Source organism: Equus caballus, chromosome 23, assembly GCF_041296265.1.
Source record: "Equus caballus isolate H_3958 breed thoroughbred chromosome 23, TB-T2T, whole genome shotgun sequence".
In the NCBI taxonomy this organism is placed as follows: Eukaryota; Metazoa; Chordata; class Mammalia; order Perissodactyla; family Equidae; genus Equus; species Equus caballus.
In genome coordinates, this window is record NC_091706.1 from 41,307,553 (window position 1) to 41,323,816 (window position 16,264).

Here is a 16,264-nt window from a genome sequence, read left to right on the forward strand (position 1 = left end):
AGGTCTGGTGAAGGATGCTGGTGTATCCTCTAAGGTGACAGCAGTGATGATGGAGAGAAGAAAATGCTTTTGGAGGTGGGATTGACAGAACTCAATTGGTTGGATCTAGGATGAGAGGAAAATTATGTCTTCCAGCTTGAGCTAGAATGGATAGTTAACTGCAGTGGTAGGAAACATTGAAATAGCATAGGCTTGCAAAGAAGATGTGAGTTCAGTTTTGCATGTGTGTTTGAGATGCCTGTGGAACTGTCAGTCAGGCATCTCAGGAGATAAATGTTTCAGGCTTTGCTTTTTGAGAATCAGGGAACTAGATCAGATGCCCAGCAAACAGATGTGGATAGAGAAGCGAATAGGGCCTATTACAGAAATCACAGTGTTTAAGGGGCGTGAAAGAGATGCCTGTTAAAGGAAGCTGAGGATCAACTGGAGATGGAGAAGCACAGTGAGGAGAGTGTTGGGTCATAGAAATCACAGGGAGAAATGGTTTCAGGCATGATAGGGAGAAACCCTTTCAGGCATGATCAGCAAGGTTGAATGCTGCTAAGAGGTCAGGTGAACCAAGGACTTGGAATTATCCATTAGATTTTGTGACGGAGAGGTCACTCATGGTCCTAGAAAGAACGAGTTTCATATTGTGGTAGGTGGGCGTCTTCTCAACTGTACTTGTAATTTTTAGTCTCCGTATTCTGCTTTAGAGGACTGTTTCCTCCCGTTGTAGTAGTGCTCTGCAACATGTGTACCTGTTAATGACCCTAATCAGGTGCTTTAAAGCAGATTCCACGCTGCTTTGCTGTATTTAACTCTGCTAACTTGTCCCTTTAGGCTTCTTCTCACTACCAGTTTCATTAATCAGGCATCTAATTCTCTTAGTGGCTGAGCTCCGCACAGCCCACAACTCTCCTTTGCTGCATTCCCACTTCGATGCTGCCTCTTTTCATATACAATGAAAACATTTGACCTCATGTTTTGTTTTCATTTTTATTCTCTCTCTCTGTGGAATGTGTGTTAAATTACTGAAAAAAATTGTAACTTTTTATGAAATTATGATTGAATAATTTGGATGTTATTGAATAGTTTGAATTACTGGATTTCTCACTTTCAATCTTTGGATTGTGAAACTTTCCTTTGATTGTGTGCTTCACCAAAACCAGTTATTTCAAAGGCCTCTGGAGTATGGCTTTGTGTTGTGCATAGAGAAAATTTTCCATTGAATTATCTCCTCCAGCTGGATTTATAATGGATTCAGATGTCTAAATATGGGGCAGCTTTTGCCACTCTGAGCCTTTAATAATCACCCAGGATGTTTCAAATGGATGTGCAGAGACATTCCAGACACACAAAACCATTAACATTTCTGGTGGTTTGCCTTTTTTGCTGCCTATTAAGAATTATACAGATATTTTGATTCTCCTCAGTTGTTTTGCTGTTGTTCTCGTCAGGAAAATAAAAACTATGGAGTTCGACACCCAGTTATTAGTAGTAGAACAGTTAGAGGGTTTCCTGTAAAGCTAGGCAAAACCGTCAGAATCAGTTGAGGAAGATCACCTTGGAAAACAGATAGAGAAATTTTATATGTGCAGCTTGGAGGACAAAAACCCCCAAATAACCTATAATGATTTTTTAAAAAATCTATTAATGCGGTAAATTGGGAGGACAAGCTTGAGGTTGAAAATAAAAACGTTACTTAGGTATTTAATGTAAAAATTCTAGGTCAACAGAAGGCATTGCATTGCGTTCTGGCCCTGTTTCCATGGACTTTTTCATAGGATTGAAGTGAGAAATGATGAATAAAGTCTGGATTTGTAGTAAAGGGAGTCATCGTGGAGTGAAAAAGTCTATGCCAATCTAAGACACATAAAAGTGCCAGACATGTAAACTTATTTGAAGAGGATAAAGGAAAACATTTCATGATGCTGTTTTCTGGGGCTGAATAGCCTGAGTTTATCAGAACAATTTTTCCAACACTATTTGCCCACAGGAAGGTCTAAATGGTACTTTTCTGAAAAGAGTGTCTTTTAAAAAGAGCTTCTTGCTCATCCTTATATCAGAATGAAGCCTACTGGGGCCGGCCCGGTGGTGCACCGGTTAAGTGCACTCGTTCCGTTTTGGGTTCGCTGGTTCAGATCCCGGGTGCAGACATGGCACTGCTCATCAAGCCATGCTGTGGCGGGCATCCCACATAGAAAGTAGAGGAAGATGGGCACGGATGTTAGCTCGGGGCCAGTCTTCTTCAGCAAAAAGAGGAGGATTGGCAGATGTTAGCTCAGGGCTGATCTTCCTCAAAAAAAAAAAAAAAAAGGAATGCAGCCTACCAATACTCTAATTTTGCCAGCCTGTATATATGAGTGGATTCCTGGAGCACAAGAGAACCCGAGTCGTAAGTGTATGCTCTGTTCTAGAGTTCTAGTGTGTACCTCTCCAGGCTACCAAGTTCCCTGTGTCACAGCTTTCTCCCGAAGGTGGAGATTGAACACGATACCAGGATAAAGGTGGCTCCTTCTGGGAGATAGATAGACCAAGAACAGTTTTGGGTGTATGCTTACCTTCCCACCTTTCTTTTTACTTTCTCTTCTTAAACTGCTCAGAGATAGGCCTTCATGAAGTTCCTGATTGTTTTAATTTTAAAATAAAAAATTAGAATTTATGGGAATATTTAGATAAACAGTAAGAACTTTTATTATATGGGTCTGATAATTGTGTGGTGTTTTTTCTCCCCCAGGAATGCTGTCTCTGCAATTTGAGAGGGGGTGCTCTTAAGGAAACTAAGAACAATAAGTAAGTAACGTTTTGTCTTGAATTTCATTGTTTCCTTCTCCTCTCTAGAACCTTGAACCTCTGGATGACAGTTTGCTTGACCTCTCTTCATTGTGCACATTGTTCCAAAGCATTTACTGTCCAGATCTGAGGCTGGGATTCTGTGCATGTCTTCAGCGACCATTACTGACAGCACATTCACCTCCGCTGGATGACAGTGTTCTATGTCTTGCTTCTGTTCTGTCTTTGACACCATGAAGAATAACCCGCTTTTACTAATGGAGTTTTTTAAATGAGGCAACGCATATCATGTAGGTGCCATTGGACTCCTAGTGTTTAATGTGATGAATCCTATTAGTCTAATAAAAACAGAATATGCCTGAAAACATTGAATTCTGCTATCTTCAGATAAATAAAGTCAATCATAGTCATAACATTAAAATAGAACCTTTACTTTTAACACTGGTAAATTAAGAAGAGATGTGTGTGTACTCAAATAGAAACACAGGGAGAAAACGTTGATTTTCAGGGGACCATTGGAGAATATGAAGAGAGTCTTGAAAGAGAATCAAAAGTGAACATAAAAGAAAAATAATCTGGTTTTTTGTGGCAGATGTTGAAATATATTTTTTGTGTGAATTTTATTTTCATGCCCCGATTTTAATATTTAAAATGGGGCCAAAGCATCTTAGAGGTCCCTTTGGAAATAGAAGCATGCAGAAATGGTTTAGGCAGGAGTTATAAGCTGACACTTGAGGGCCCAGATCCGGCTCCAAGATATGTTTTATTTGACTGACATGCTGTTTTACAAATTTGATCCAAATTTTGAAAGTTGAGAGATTTTATGTAAAAATCCAGATTTTCATCTTTACTTGAAAAATGATTGTGTATCTCTATATGGCAATAACAAGTTGGGATGAGAACTGGCCTAAATGGGGCAGACACTCCCCAGATTACCATGATTTACCAGTTTGTGGCCCCATGGGCGCTAGACTTGGGACCCGTGGTATACTATAATGATGGAGTTAGCATAATTATGTGCATGTGCACATGTTTCTGGTTGCATATAAGGAAAAGTAAAGGCATTTATCATTCCTACGTTGATAAAGTTTAGTCTAACAAACTGTATTTTTGCTTAATTTCAGATCTTCATCTTTCACAGTCTTAGTTAATGTGATTGGCACTATACTAAAAAGTGTTGACTGGTTCTAGGATGCTGCATAGGTCATGCAGACTGTGAGATGATTTAAGTGGTTCCTATGAAGTCAGAGATGATAAGAACGTCTCTTCCTATCTTAAGCTAGAACAAAAAGCGATAGTGTTTGCTATAGAATTATAGTATTTATTTAGATCTTAAAGAATGCCCTGATGGGGTTGACACTTGTCTTCTCTTCCTGTGGTCTTTAAAAGGCAGGATGGAATCTTATGTTGTTTGAGTGAAATAAATATGCTTTCACTTAAAAATAGATTGATGGATTTGATAATTCTTCCAAGATCTCTTTGAACCTCAAGAGTCTTTATATTTATTTGGGGAATAACATTTATGAGAAACTTAATAGTGCTAATGGGAACATTGTTATTTTTCTGAAGTAATTCAGAATTTGAAAGGAGATATGCTAGGTTTTAAGTAGGAAACAAGGGAACAAGCTAAAGTTCATTTCTCCTTATCTCTAGGTTCCTTTGATTATAGTAGGATTGCAATGAGAAACAATTTAATTAAAGACTTAATCAGCATTAATTCTTTTAGAAAACTTTTGGTGTTTGTTCTAGTTTGCTTAATGACATTTGTATTATGTAAAAAGATTATATGCTATACCCAGTTCATACCTTTTATTAATTGAACTAATCTTTTGCCACATGTTAATTAGCTGAAGTGTATTAAACACCTCTATATTTCAGTATCAAATGGAATAGCAAATTCCATTCCTGCATTTCAGTATTTTGCAGAGCAAGTGTAGGAAAATATATGTATATTGTTAAGACCGAGTCTTTGGTCTTCACTGAGTTCTTCATGTCACAGTGGTGGGCGGGTGTGGTACTGAAGCTGTCGAGGTATCATCGCATAGGTTTAAAATTCTAAGTGTGTTTGTGATGGATTTAGGCTTCTGGCTTTCTTTGGCATCTGTGTGCTTCCCATCTGTGAGAACTGCCATCGCCTGGTTGGAGTACGAGGTATGTAAGTTTAGGGAACGTTTGTTGACGTTTAATGTCTCCTTTCCTGTAGGTGGGCCCATGTCATGTGTGCCGTTGCAGTCCCAGAAGTTCGATTCACTAATGTCCCAGAAAGGACACAGATAGATGTAGGCAGAATACCTTTACAGAGGTTAAAATTGGTGAGTGGCAAAGCTTCTTTTTTACCTCATAAATGAGTGTGAATTTCATCTGAATATTTCTATTGATGCACACATTCCCAAGATAATTTTTCTCTTAGCTTCATTTTACTGTTCTACCCCTTTTTTTCCCTTTAGCTTCAATTTACTTATCTGTACATATTCTTTTTTTGTTGTATTGTAAGTATGCTTATAACGTTCCTCAAATTATGTTTGAAATGAAGCAAAGGAATAGTACTACATTTCCTGGATTAATGTGAATTTTCAAACTATAGGCTTTCTGGTGAGTTTCATTAGTAATGGACCTGAGCTATCCAAGTATCTCTATTTAAATTGTTTAGTTTTTCTCTCTCGCCTGTCTTTGGTTGGTCTTGACTTGGCAAAATGCGTCTAACCTGATTTTATTATCTCTTCACCCAGAAGAGACTTTCAGAGAAATACAAAAACTTTTATATTACCAAGGAATTTTCTCACTTACAAATAGATACAAGTCATTTAATTTGCCAAACTCTCTGAGTTTCTTCTGACCTGTTTAGAAACTTTCATAAAAACCTTCCCGCTGGTTCTCTTTGTTAAGAATATTTTTCATTGACAAGACAGGGCTTTAATATCCTCAACATTGAAGTAACCTTGGAGTTCTGTTAAATTGTGAGACAACAGATCATTAGTTTAGACCCTTGTATTTCATATTTAATGAGAATCTTTCCTGAAGTTAAATTTCATGACCGTAAAATACTGGAGCGTGTCTTACATGTGGACTTAATACCCTAGAATTTCTTCAGTCTTTGTTATTCTTTCCACTATAGAATATTCCAGGCATTGTAGCTGTCATTCTACCCAACTGTTACTTGTTTTGTTACTTCCCCCGTGGGGAGCTGGGTGTACTATCTCTGCACCTCTGTCTCAGGCACTTAGAATCTAGTCTACTGCCTTTTGTTCTCAGAGAAGGGAAAGTGAACACTATTATTTCCCATTATGGCACCGTTGAGAATTTCACATTGCTGGAAATTATGTGGCCCTTTAAGGACCTGATGATTGCTGTTGGCAGATACAAGTGGTGGGACCAGGATACTCAGGCTGTAGTAATGGAAGTTTTGTGAATGAGGTGGAAATGAATGGGCCATTTAAATGGGCTTGTAGTCACTATCAGAAGAAATTAAAATTCTTTAGCTCCTGGACTTTCACAGGAAAGTTTGAAATCTCATATCTTGGTCACCAATTTAAAAAAAAAAACGCCAATAAGAAACGAACAAAAACCATTTGACAGAATTAAGACAATAAGGCAGGATATAAAAAAAATGTTGAGTTCACCACGTGTTAAAGAATTTAATGTTTAGTGTGACAGATATTAACAGTTTTAATATTTTTCTGATTTATAAGTAATAAGTATTTGCAAAAATTAAAATATCACATTTAACAATCACCTTTGGTTCTGTCTGAAAGATGACTTCTGTTAGCAGTTGAATGCCCCTCAGAATGAGTAGTCATTACTCTTGATGCTTATCTTTATATTGGACCTGTATCCTGGCTGCTCTTGTCCACGAATGCTTCCTTAATGATGTATCGTTACCCACACCTGTCCCAAAGGGGTTTTATAGGAAGAGCAGAGAGGAACAACATGGATCATTTCAGTGCCTTTCAGCAAGTTGTAACTAGAAATCTGAAATCTGATGATTGCGGCTGAAAGTGGCAACGCTTATTGTTTTCTTCACAATTCTGTGTCTCACTTTGATTGTGTATATCACATCTTCCTTATGGAATGATTGGTACCTTTAGAAGAATATGTCTTGACTGAGTTTAAGATCAGCTAAGGTCGGTTTCAGATGACAATGTAGAGCAACTTATTAACATGCAGATGTCCACAACACATATTTAGGTGAAAATAGCATGCTGTAGATCAGATTTTTTTCTGTTTTTGATACAATTTATATGTATGGATAGTTTCTTGGAATGCTATTTATCAAAATGCTCCGAGTGGTTACCTCAAGTGGGAAAATACAAGGAGAAACTTTGTTTCAGGGGAAAAAAACCTGTAATAGGAAAAAAAAAAATGCTGTAATAGTTTGAAAGGGGGCAAAACTGGATGACTTTTTCACCAAGAATCCTCAAGATAGCACCGTCACCCTGATGAATTTCCTACACGGTAGTGTCTGGGTCCCAGTCTTGCTCAGTGTCCCTTGGTGATTAGACTCAGACAGGCTTTGAATAACAAGATTTACAAATGATCACTTGTGTGTAGGGTGGAATGCACTAAGTAAATATTTCCTAAGTAAATATTTATGGAATGAATAAAAGGCATCAAATTATTTATTATTTGTGCTTCTGGCTTAAAATTTTTGTGGCTGAAGGGTTTGATCAGACAATGCTGAATGGCTTGTGCCTTTTTACAGTTTCTCCCTTAAAAGTCGTGGTGGTAACTTCCTGCTCACCCCTCTGCATGCTACCCTAAAGCGAGACATTGGTCTCCTTATTGGCATCACAGGGGAGCTGTGGTTAGGGCATGTAGACTAGCAGTGCTTCAGATAGCCTACGGAGCACGGATGCAGCACTTGCTCTGGTGTCTGAGAGTTCTGATCTTGGAACCTCTGGTCAGTTGGGGATTGAAAACTGGGGTGACCTGATGTAGGTTGGACAAACTGCTCATCCATGAAGCAGCAGCAAGGGGGACCCACTGCCCACTAGGTGGTGCTGCTGCACCAGTTTCTCATCCCATTGCCCTTAACTCACCTCCCTCAGCAAGTGCCTACTCATAGCCCTGCCCACACTTGTAGAAGGGGGTGTGTGTGAGTGTAAGTGTGAGTGAGTATAAGAGTGTGTGTGTGTTATGATGCATGCTGGGCTGCTGTAGCCCAAGGGATGGCAGAGGGGCAGGGAAGAGCTGCTTGCTGTGTATTCAAAGCGCTGAATTCCAGAGGGCAGTTTTTCAGTTCAGTTTTTTATTTAGCCATATAAAAAGAGCTGCTTTCCCTTGGGGCAAGTTAGTGTTTTTCTGTATAAGTAATAAGCAACACGAGTAACAGCTAGTAACTGCAAGAGGCTTAAAGAAAGGCTGATGGCAAACATGAGTTTAAAATGTCTTCTGAAGTATGAAAGCTGTATATAAAAAATGCTCATTATTATTAGCAGTCTTTCTAGAATAGGGAATACTGGAGTTTATGCGGAAGTGTTTGAATATTTTGGTAATACTGTTGCTGGCCTTTTATTCATTCATCGGTTCAACTTGCAGCTTTTGAAATGCCCATCTATACAATTATTTGTGTAGAAAGATTTTTGTAGAGGATGTAAGAAAGGATTTGTTTACTTTAGCAGATTTTCTCTCTTACTTACAATGACCATTTCAAAAGGAGAGACAGCAAATGGAAAACAGCCCTTTCAGTACACTCCAGTGGATTAGGTTGATCCTAAAACGGTGTGTGCTTTATGAAGAACCTTTATCTCAATCAGCCACCTGGTCTGGTAATATCACAGGTGTGGCTTCTTTCTACTCATCAGATAATTAAATAGACAACAGTGATGACACTAGATTTATTTTCAAGACATATTTTATGTGGCTGATAATTTAAAATACTTCTTAAATTTTATTAATTTTTTAAACTAAAAAAATTTTATTGCAAAAATATATTTGGCTTTAGTGGTCTTTTTCCAATTAGTTCTTTCTCTCCTTTCTTTAGCAATATTTAGCTTTTGTGTAGAGTAATTATCTCAGGGGTTATTAAAGTAATTGCTGCCTCATCTAAAAAATGCTACAGGTTACTATCTAAAAGCACCAGGTTATTAAGCAGAGCCATCCTTTTATAGGGAAGAAATGGCTGAAATAACTTTATATCCAAAGTCATAGCCAAAACGGAGAACCATTTTCTCTGTCAGCCAAAGCATTCTTCTGATTATTAGTGCAGATTCTAGATTACTTAGTATTTTTCTTACCTACTTTTTTAGAATGAATTCCTTTGCTTCTGAATGACTTTACAGTATGAGAACAGTTATCCTTGTGGCAAGTCCTGTCATCCCCAGCCCCCTCCCCATGTCCTCCAGTACCTTCTCTGCTCATCCAGTGAACAGCAGAGCATGGGCCCCTGGTGGGAAGAAGAGCGAGGAGGGTGTGAGGACCTTTCCTTCACCCTCAGGGATAGCCAGTCTAGGCGTTCACCTGGAGTCACAGATGATTGGTATGCCTGAGGACAAAAAGAAAACAATTGCCCCCATGTCGTCTACATTTTAGAATTTACTCAATCATTTCCTTTTCTTACTTCCTTGTGTCTTATTTTCTCTACTAATATGATTGATTGGCCATGGTCATAACTGAATCTCTGAATGAGGAGCAAAAATGAAAACACAAAGGAAGTAGGGTAGTATAAAACACACATGAAGTTAGAATGTCTTTTTTTGGTTTTCACAATAGAAAAAATACAGGAAAAAATGATCAGGAAGAAGAATTAAGGACAGGAATTTACAGGGGACAAACAATGTTTTTGTAGTGAGGTCACACAGAGAACAGCAGTGTCATCTGCTGGAATGATCTTCAGGGACGATATCATCTTTTGGAAGCAGATCAACAAAAAAATCTTTAGATTTGATTATAAAATTTAAGGGAAGAACATTGAAAAAAAACCCAGCAAAATAAATAAAACGGCATGAAGTTCTGGTATTTGTTACATACTTACCATGAATGTCTGTTACATACATTGATCGATTCTTGAAGGCTGAATTAATTAAAGATCTATGGAATTTACATAAATAAAACAGCAAGGAAAGTTTGTGGATTCTAAGAAATCCTGGAAAATTGCAGCAGACCCTCAATGCAACTGTTAGTTTTAAACATTTTTTCTATTTGGAGAGAAAGTTACATATTAAATTGCATGTATCAAAATAAATGCTGTCTATCTTGATTGCTGTGATTGCGTTAAAAACTTGATGATGTTCCTTCACCACACATCCCTCCTCACGGTCACATAGCACAGTGCCTTGTTTCTATGTCTGTAGACATTCCTATGATTTTTACATTTGAAATCCTATTTCTGCAACCAAATAGAGGGAGAAATGAATTTTGAAATAGTTGAAGTTGCCCCCAGGCATCCAATGACCTCCGATTTGTATTTGGCAAGTGAACCAAACACAGGCACAAGTGTTGTCTGAGTGAAGAACATTATTTTGAAAAGGAGTTCACACTGCAGTGATGACTGAGCTACAAGCGTTTCAGTGTCTGGCTGAGACCAACTATTCTGCCTGGAAGCCTCTATACACTTTAAAATTTGTACCTGAAGGCAAATAATAGTGAACTTGAAAGCCAAAGATTATAGTTTTGAAAGGTACATCAATTCTGAAAATAGAGTGGTTTCACTGTGGCATTTCTCCTGAAGGGTTGAATCAAGGGGAGAAAATACGTTCAGGCTTCCCATTTCTCAGAGGAAAGCGCTTGTTCTCTTGCTAACTGGCTTATGGTATCAGATGTATTGAATACTAAAAGTAGAATTACTGAGAGATGGAGATGGAGTCTGCCTCTTGTGCTGTAAGATCACGCTAAGTCCTGTTTAGTTAATGTTGTAGCCGTGCTGGAGAGCAGCTTTGCTTTTTTGCTAGAGGAATCACTGTTGTGTTTGACAGAGCCTGTTAATGCATTTCAGGAAATGTAAAGGCATATCGATTATCTCTCATCACTTTAAAAGAAAAAAGGTAGCTTTGTAAAGGCAATCAAAAAAAGTCCTTATGTTCTGCATTAACTTGTGTACTGATTTATTCACATCTTCAGTTATTTTTAAAGACAAAGAGGAATTCTAAGAAAATAGTAACCATTGACAATGATGAGCAAGTTTCTTTAAATGCAATTGAGGAAAAATTTGCTTTTAATAGTGAATTACTGAAGGAGGAGTAAGTGACACTACAAGTGACGTAGTTGTGGTGTGCTATGTAGGGTCCTCTTATTTAATAAGTCCTGTATAAAATTTACAATATCATTAAGAATGTTCCTCAGGATTTCAGCATACATGTGTCCCCAACTTTGTAAGATTTTTAAGTAAGTGTAGTGTAAAAAAAATGTACATTAGTAGCTGTATAGTACTTAGCTGTCAGAATGATTTGCTGCAGGGACTAGATCCTATTGCAAGCTGTCAAATTTGTATATTGCTGTAATACCAAACCATAAAATCTTTTGAGTAAAATGGAAAATGTCAGATAGGCATGACTACAAATAATATACTTTCTGAAGGCTGTAGATGTCTATAGGAGAAAATGTGTAAATGCATGAAATGTTATCTTGTTACTATGGATTTTTCTTTATCTCCTGAAAGAAAACTGTGAGGCAAAAGGAAATTGATTAGAGCCTTTAAATTTTGTTTTGAACTCGTTTTTCCTGAGGACTAATTTTAAAAACATTATTAGACAGATAAGTAGAACTTCAGATAACTCATGATTAAAGAGTTATGTGAGAGAGTAATCATTTTTTAGCTTGGATTGCTGAATGGCCCATTTTTTCTGATCTTGTCTGTGTGAGTAGTGGTTGCTGATGGATCTTTCAATAGAGTGAGTGAGCTAGGGTCGGGGTTCCAGAGATGGGGTCACCCCTTTCGCTCCAACAGTGACCGGGTCAATACCAACACACACGCCAAACCGAGACAGCTGCTAGGTGGCTGTAAACAATCCGTAGGGTTTGGCTTGGTCAACAGTGATTGACAGCGTAGAGGTTATAGTCTTCGAAAGGTACAGTCATTATTGTAAAACAGTGGATTCATTATTTGCTTTTCTAATATTTTATTATAAATTGTTATTTATTCCTTCAGAAGGGTATTTTAAAAATCAATAAAAAAGTTATAAAATGCTTTTTTATAAAGTGAGAATCTTTTCATACTTGTAATTAATTTAACATCAGTCACTGTGGTCTGTTTTAGATGTGTTCCCACGATTTATTGATGTCATTTTCTAACCTAAGCTAAGACACAGGTCCCAGTGCAGTTGTAGCCAGTCACGGTGGGATTTATTGATTGAAATATCAAAGGTTCTCTGCATTCATCTGTGTTACCCTTTAGTTCATGCAACTCTAAGCCTGTTACATTGAGATGGAATGTGCAGGCTCTGGATTAAGACTGTTTGAGCCCTGCGTCCTCCAGTTAGGCAACCTTGGCCATGAGGATTAACTTCTCTGAACTTCATCTATAAACTGAGGGGGTTGGGAGGATGAAATGGGAAAGTGAAGGGCCTGGCATAAAGTTGCATTTAAAGTTGGTCATTGCTTATGGCTAATGATGCACTGCTTGCTGCATAAATCTCTGTAAGCTGCCTTTTGGCCAGTCAGGAACAGAACAGATGAATATTATAAGGAGGAAGTGCATTCCTGGTGCGCTCATTTGTTTATTCATTCATTTGTTCAATAAATATTTATTTAGGACTTGCTGTATAGTTAGGTGATAGATATTTCCGCTTTTATAGCCATTACAGGATAATGGAATTTATTAAAAATTAGGCAAGCAATTGCAAAGCAATATGAAAAGATCTATTAAAGTAAAAATCCAGAACGCAGTGAGGGACTTTACTAGACTTGGTATGAGTGTTGGTGATATGGAAGAGTAGAAAAGCCTCGTGGAGGAAGCAGTGCCTAATAATGCCTAAGCTGAGACCTGACAGATGAGAAGAGCTAGCTGGAGGAGGGATCAGGTGATTGAACAGTACGCTCAGTAGCGTGGAAGTGGGAGAGAGTTGTAAGTTCCGGGGAATGAAATTACAGTAGAGCTGGAGCATGAAGTCTGAAGAGGGAGAGATGAAGCTTGAGAAGAGGGTGCCTCAGGAGATCCAGAACTGTGCTGTCAAGATGGTAGGCACTGCCCACTTACGGTCTTGAGCACTTGGAATGTGGTTAGTGTTCCCGAAGAACTGAATTTAAATTTTATTTAGTTTTAAATAAGCTTAAAAACTGGAGTGGCATAAACATATGAAACACAACTATATAGTTTTAGTAGGTCCACATTGCACATTTCACATTTCAAACAGCCTTGAAAATTTAGCATCCAAATTGAGATGTGCTGTAAGTGTAAATACATAGCAGATTTCAATGACAGTATGAAAAAAGAACGTAAAATATCTCAATTTTTATATTGGTTACATGTCAAAATGATAATATTTTGGATTTGTTGGGTTAAATAAGATATATTATTAAAATTACCTGTTTCTTCTTTGTTGTGATAAAATATACTTAACATAAAATTTTCATTTTAATCATTTTTAGGTGTACAGTTCAGTGGTAAATTCTCATTGTTGTGCAACCATCACACCCCTCTATCTCCAGAACTTTTCATCTTTCTAAACTGAAACTCTATACTCAATGAACAATAACTCCTCATTCGCCCCTCCTTCACCTGTTTTTCAATGCCGTTCCTAAAAAATTAAAAATTGCGTAGGTGGCTCCCATTCTATTTCTACTGGACAGTGCTGTTCTAGAGGATTTTGTAGTCTCCTGAACACTCTGAAGAACCTTTAATGCCTGTTAAGAAATGGAATAGTATGATCAGATCAGAAGGATATTCTGTTTCTGCTGGGGAGAATGTATTTGAGGAAGCAGGACTGGAGGCACAGAGGCCAGTTTCAATAATTATGTGAAAGATGATTTTGGCGTAACCTTGGGGATGACTAGAAGTGAACTGATCAGAGGCGGGGTTGCCTCAGACTGGGTGTGGACAAAGCTAGGATTCTGGCATAAGCAGCTGGGAGAGTGGTCATGCCATGCACAGGGCTTGTCAACACTGGAAGGGGCATGGCGTTTAGGGGGAAGTCCATTTAGGACATACTTAATTTGAGGTCCTTGTAGTCCTTCTGGAAGTAGCCAGAGAGAGCTGTGCCAGAATTGTATTTCTCATGGGTATGTGGCTATTTAATGTCTTGCTCCTAGACTGTTAGGGCTGGAGGAATGTTATGTTCTGTGACTATTACTGGTCAGTAATTCAGGCGCAGTGAACAACTGCCACTGCGCTTTGTCTGGATGTGAATTTGCTTTGTGGTAATATTGTATCTGCCACTCCATACTCTTTTTGGAGTGTAACCATCAGGTAAGATAATGTCAGCCCTCGAACTTTCATTTATGTTCTCTGTTAGAGCAAAGGAAATGAAATGCATTGAAAATGAAAACAAGACCTATAGAAATGAGATACTTTGATTTGCAAAGAGAAGAGCAAAAAGGGAAGTCCAGTGTTACCAAGAAAGACAAATGTGTCCTGCAATCAATAAAAACATAGCCTACACTGGGATATTGCTGCCAAGCTGTGTGGCCACATATGAAAGGGGATTTGCAATAAGAATCACACAGGATTGCAGAAACCCATGGAAAGGTATTCTGAATTGCTTTTTGTTTTGCTTTAATTTCAGTTTAAAATCATCTTTTCACTAATAGTTTTCGAGATAAAACTGCCTTTAGGATAAAATTTGTCATAGATTTTTTTCATGTTTAGAATACAAAATATGTTTCATCTTCTTTAGAAACAAAATATTTTAATTAAATAAATGGAAGAAGTAGTCAAATAAATTGACCATTATTCATTACAGGAATAGTGCTTAAAGTTAATTTAAACTTTCAGCATTGTTTTCCTAGAGCCATCTGTTGCTCATAATTGATTTGAAAATTCATCCGTTTTAAATGCTTATTTTCTTTGGACAAAGCAAGAAAATATTGTGAAATCTTTTCAGTAAATAGCAGATATTTTTCGGTAAAAAGAATCATGACATCCTGGCAAAGGTATAATTTTAATAGACTAATGAGCTTTCTGACCAGAGCCGACTAAGCCTCGTCTGATTTTTACAATGATAAATTGACTATGTCAAAATTCGCAATCGAGTCTGGTGAAATATTTTACTATGAAAGTTTAATTCTCAGTTTTTATTTATGAAGGCAGTGGTAGTGTCACATCAGCTTATAATATGCTGGCCATTTGGTATGATTTATTTCAATGAGTGTCACTTGTTGATGTGCTTAGTGATTGTTGACCCATATTTAATTCTAAAAACTCTAAGTGGTGGGAAATGTAATAACTCAGCCACTGTAGTTTATAAAAAACCAAAAAAACGAGTCACGATCCACACATCTTTTCAGTTGTCTTTTCCTCGCTTTAGTGATGTCCCAGCTTTATATTTGATAACGGTTGATTTGGGGCAATGGAAGAGTAACAGCTTCCTTCACTGTTGTGGGGCTGTGCTTAGAATAATTCTACCACAAAGCATATATTTAAAATGTAATAAGATCATCTTTCATTACATAATTTGAGAATTCCAGCTTGTCATCATTTTAAAGGTTTTGAAGAAATTGTGGAATAAAGAGCATTTCTTTCATTTATCAGTCTTTTATTCAATAAACGCTTAATGAAGCTGACCATAGTGTTTGGTGCTCGGTGACAGAGGCGTGAGATGGACAGGGTCCTTCCTGTCATGGGTTTCATATTCTGGAAGGATTTAGATAATGAACTTCCAAGGATGTAATTTGTTCTTTTGGTAGTTTTGGGAGGCAGAAGGGAAGGCCTAGATTTTTGCGTTCTTCTAAGGCCTTTCTTTACAGAGAGATTTAATAAGCATTTCTGTTTCCTAATATCAGGATATTTATCTAATGTAGATAATTTCTAACAAATATGTAGAAATATTGAAAGTATTCATTTTTCAGATATTATGAAATTAATTTGAGATCATTTTAGAAATAATAAACATCTTTAAAAACATAATTTTTAAATGGTGGTATATTGTTAACATAAAATTTCAAGTTATTCATAGCTCACAACCAAATGAAATATCTTAAGAATAATGAGACATTCATAATGTGAAACATTAATCGTAATATGTACTGTTTCAAATACCACAGTATCTTGGAGCTGTTTTTTTTTTAAAAAAGAATGGAGGGATTATGTTGTTGTCACTTCTTTTATGGTACACAGTAAGAGGCCTCAATTCAGTACTGCTGCAGAAATTTGCTTTACAATTTCTCTAGGAAGAGGCCATCCGGAGATAATTATCCTTTGGTATTATCCCTTTCTTATGTTTCTCAAAGCAATTCATAAATATTTTTCAAATAATAATGTGACCATTACAGAACATTTTAGTTGGCAGGTCAACTTAGAACTGAGAGGGAGATCAGTGGCCACATGTTTTTAGAAACGACAAGAAAATTTAACTACTTCTAACTCTTAGGTACCATTTCTCTAAGAATCCTTTTTCATAAC

General features: G+C 37.3%; 1 protein-coding gene across 4 annotated transcripts in view; it reads left to right on the plus strand.

The window, feature by feature from the left end:
- KDM4C (lysine demethylase 4C) overlaps positions 1 to 16,264 on the plus strand; it is a 390,883-nt gene that overhangs the window by 280,219 nt on the left and 94,400 nt on the right. For all 4 annotated transcript variants that reach the window (XM_005605001.4, XM_070248477.1, XM_070248476.1 and 1 more), the window contains 2 exons: positions 2,720 to 2,775; positions 4,979 to 5,087. In XM_005605001.4, coding sequence (XP_005605058.2) covers positions 2,720 to 2,775; positions 4,979 to 5,087 — 165 coding nt within the window. The remainder of the gene's footprint in view (positions 1 to 2,719; positions 2,776 to 4,978; positions 5,088 to 16,264) is intronic.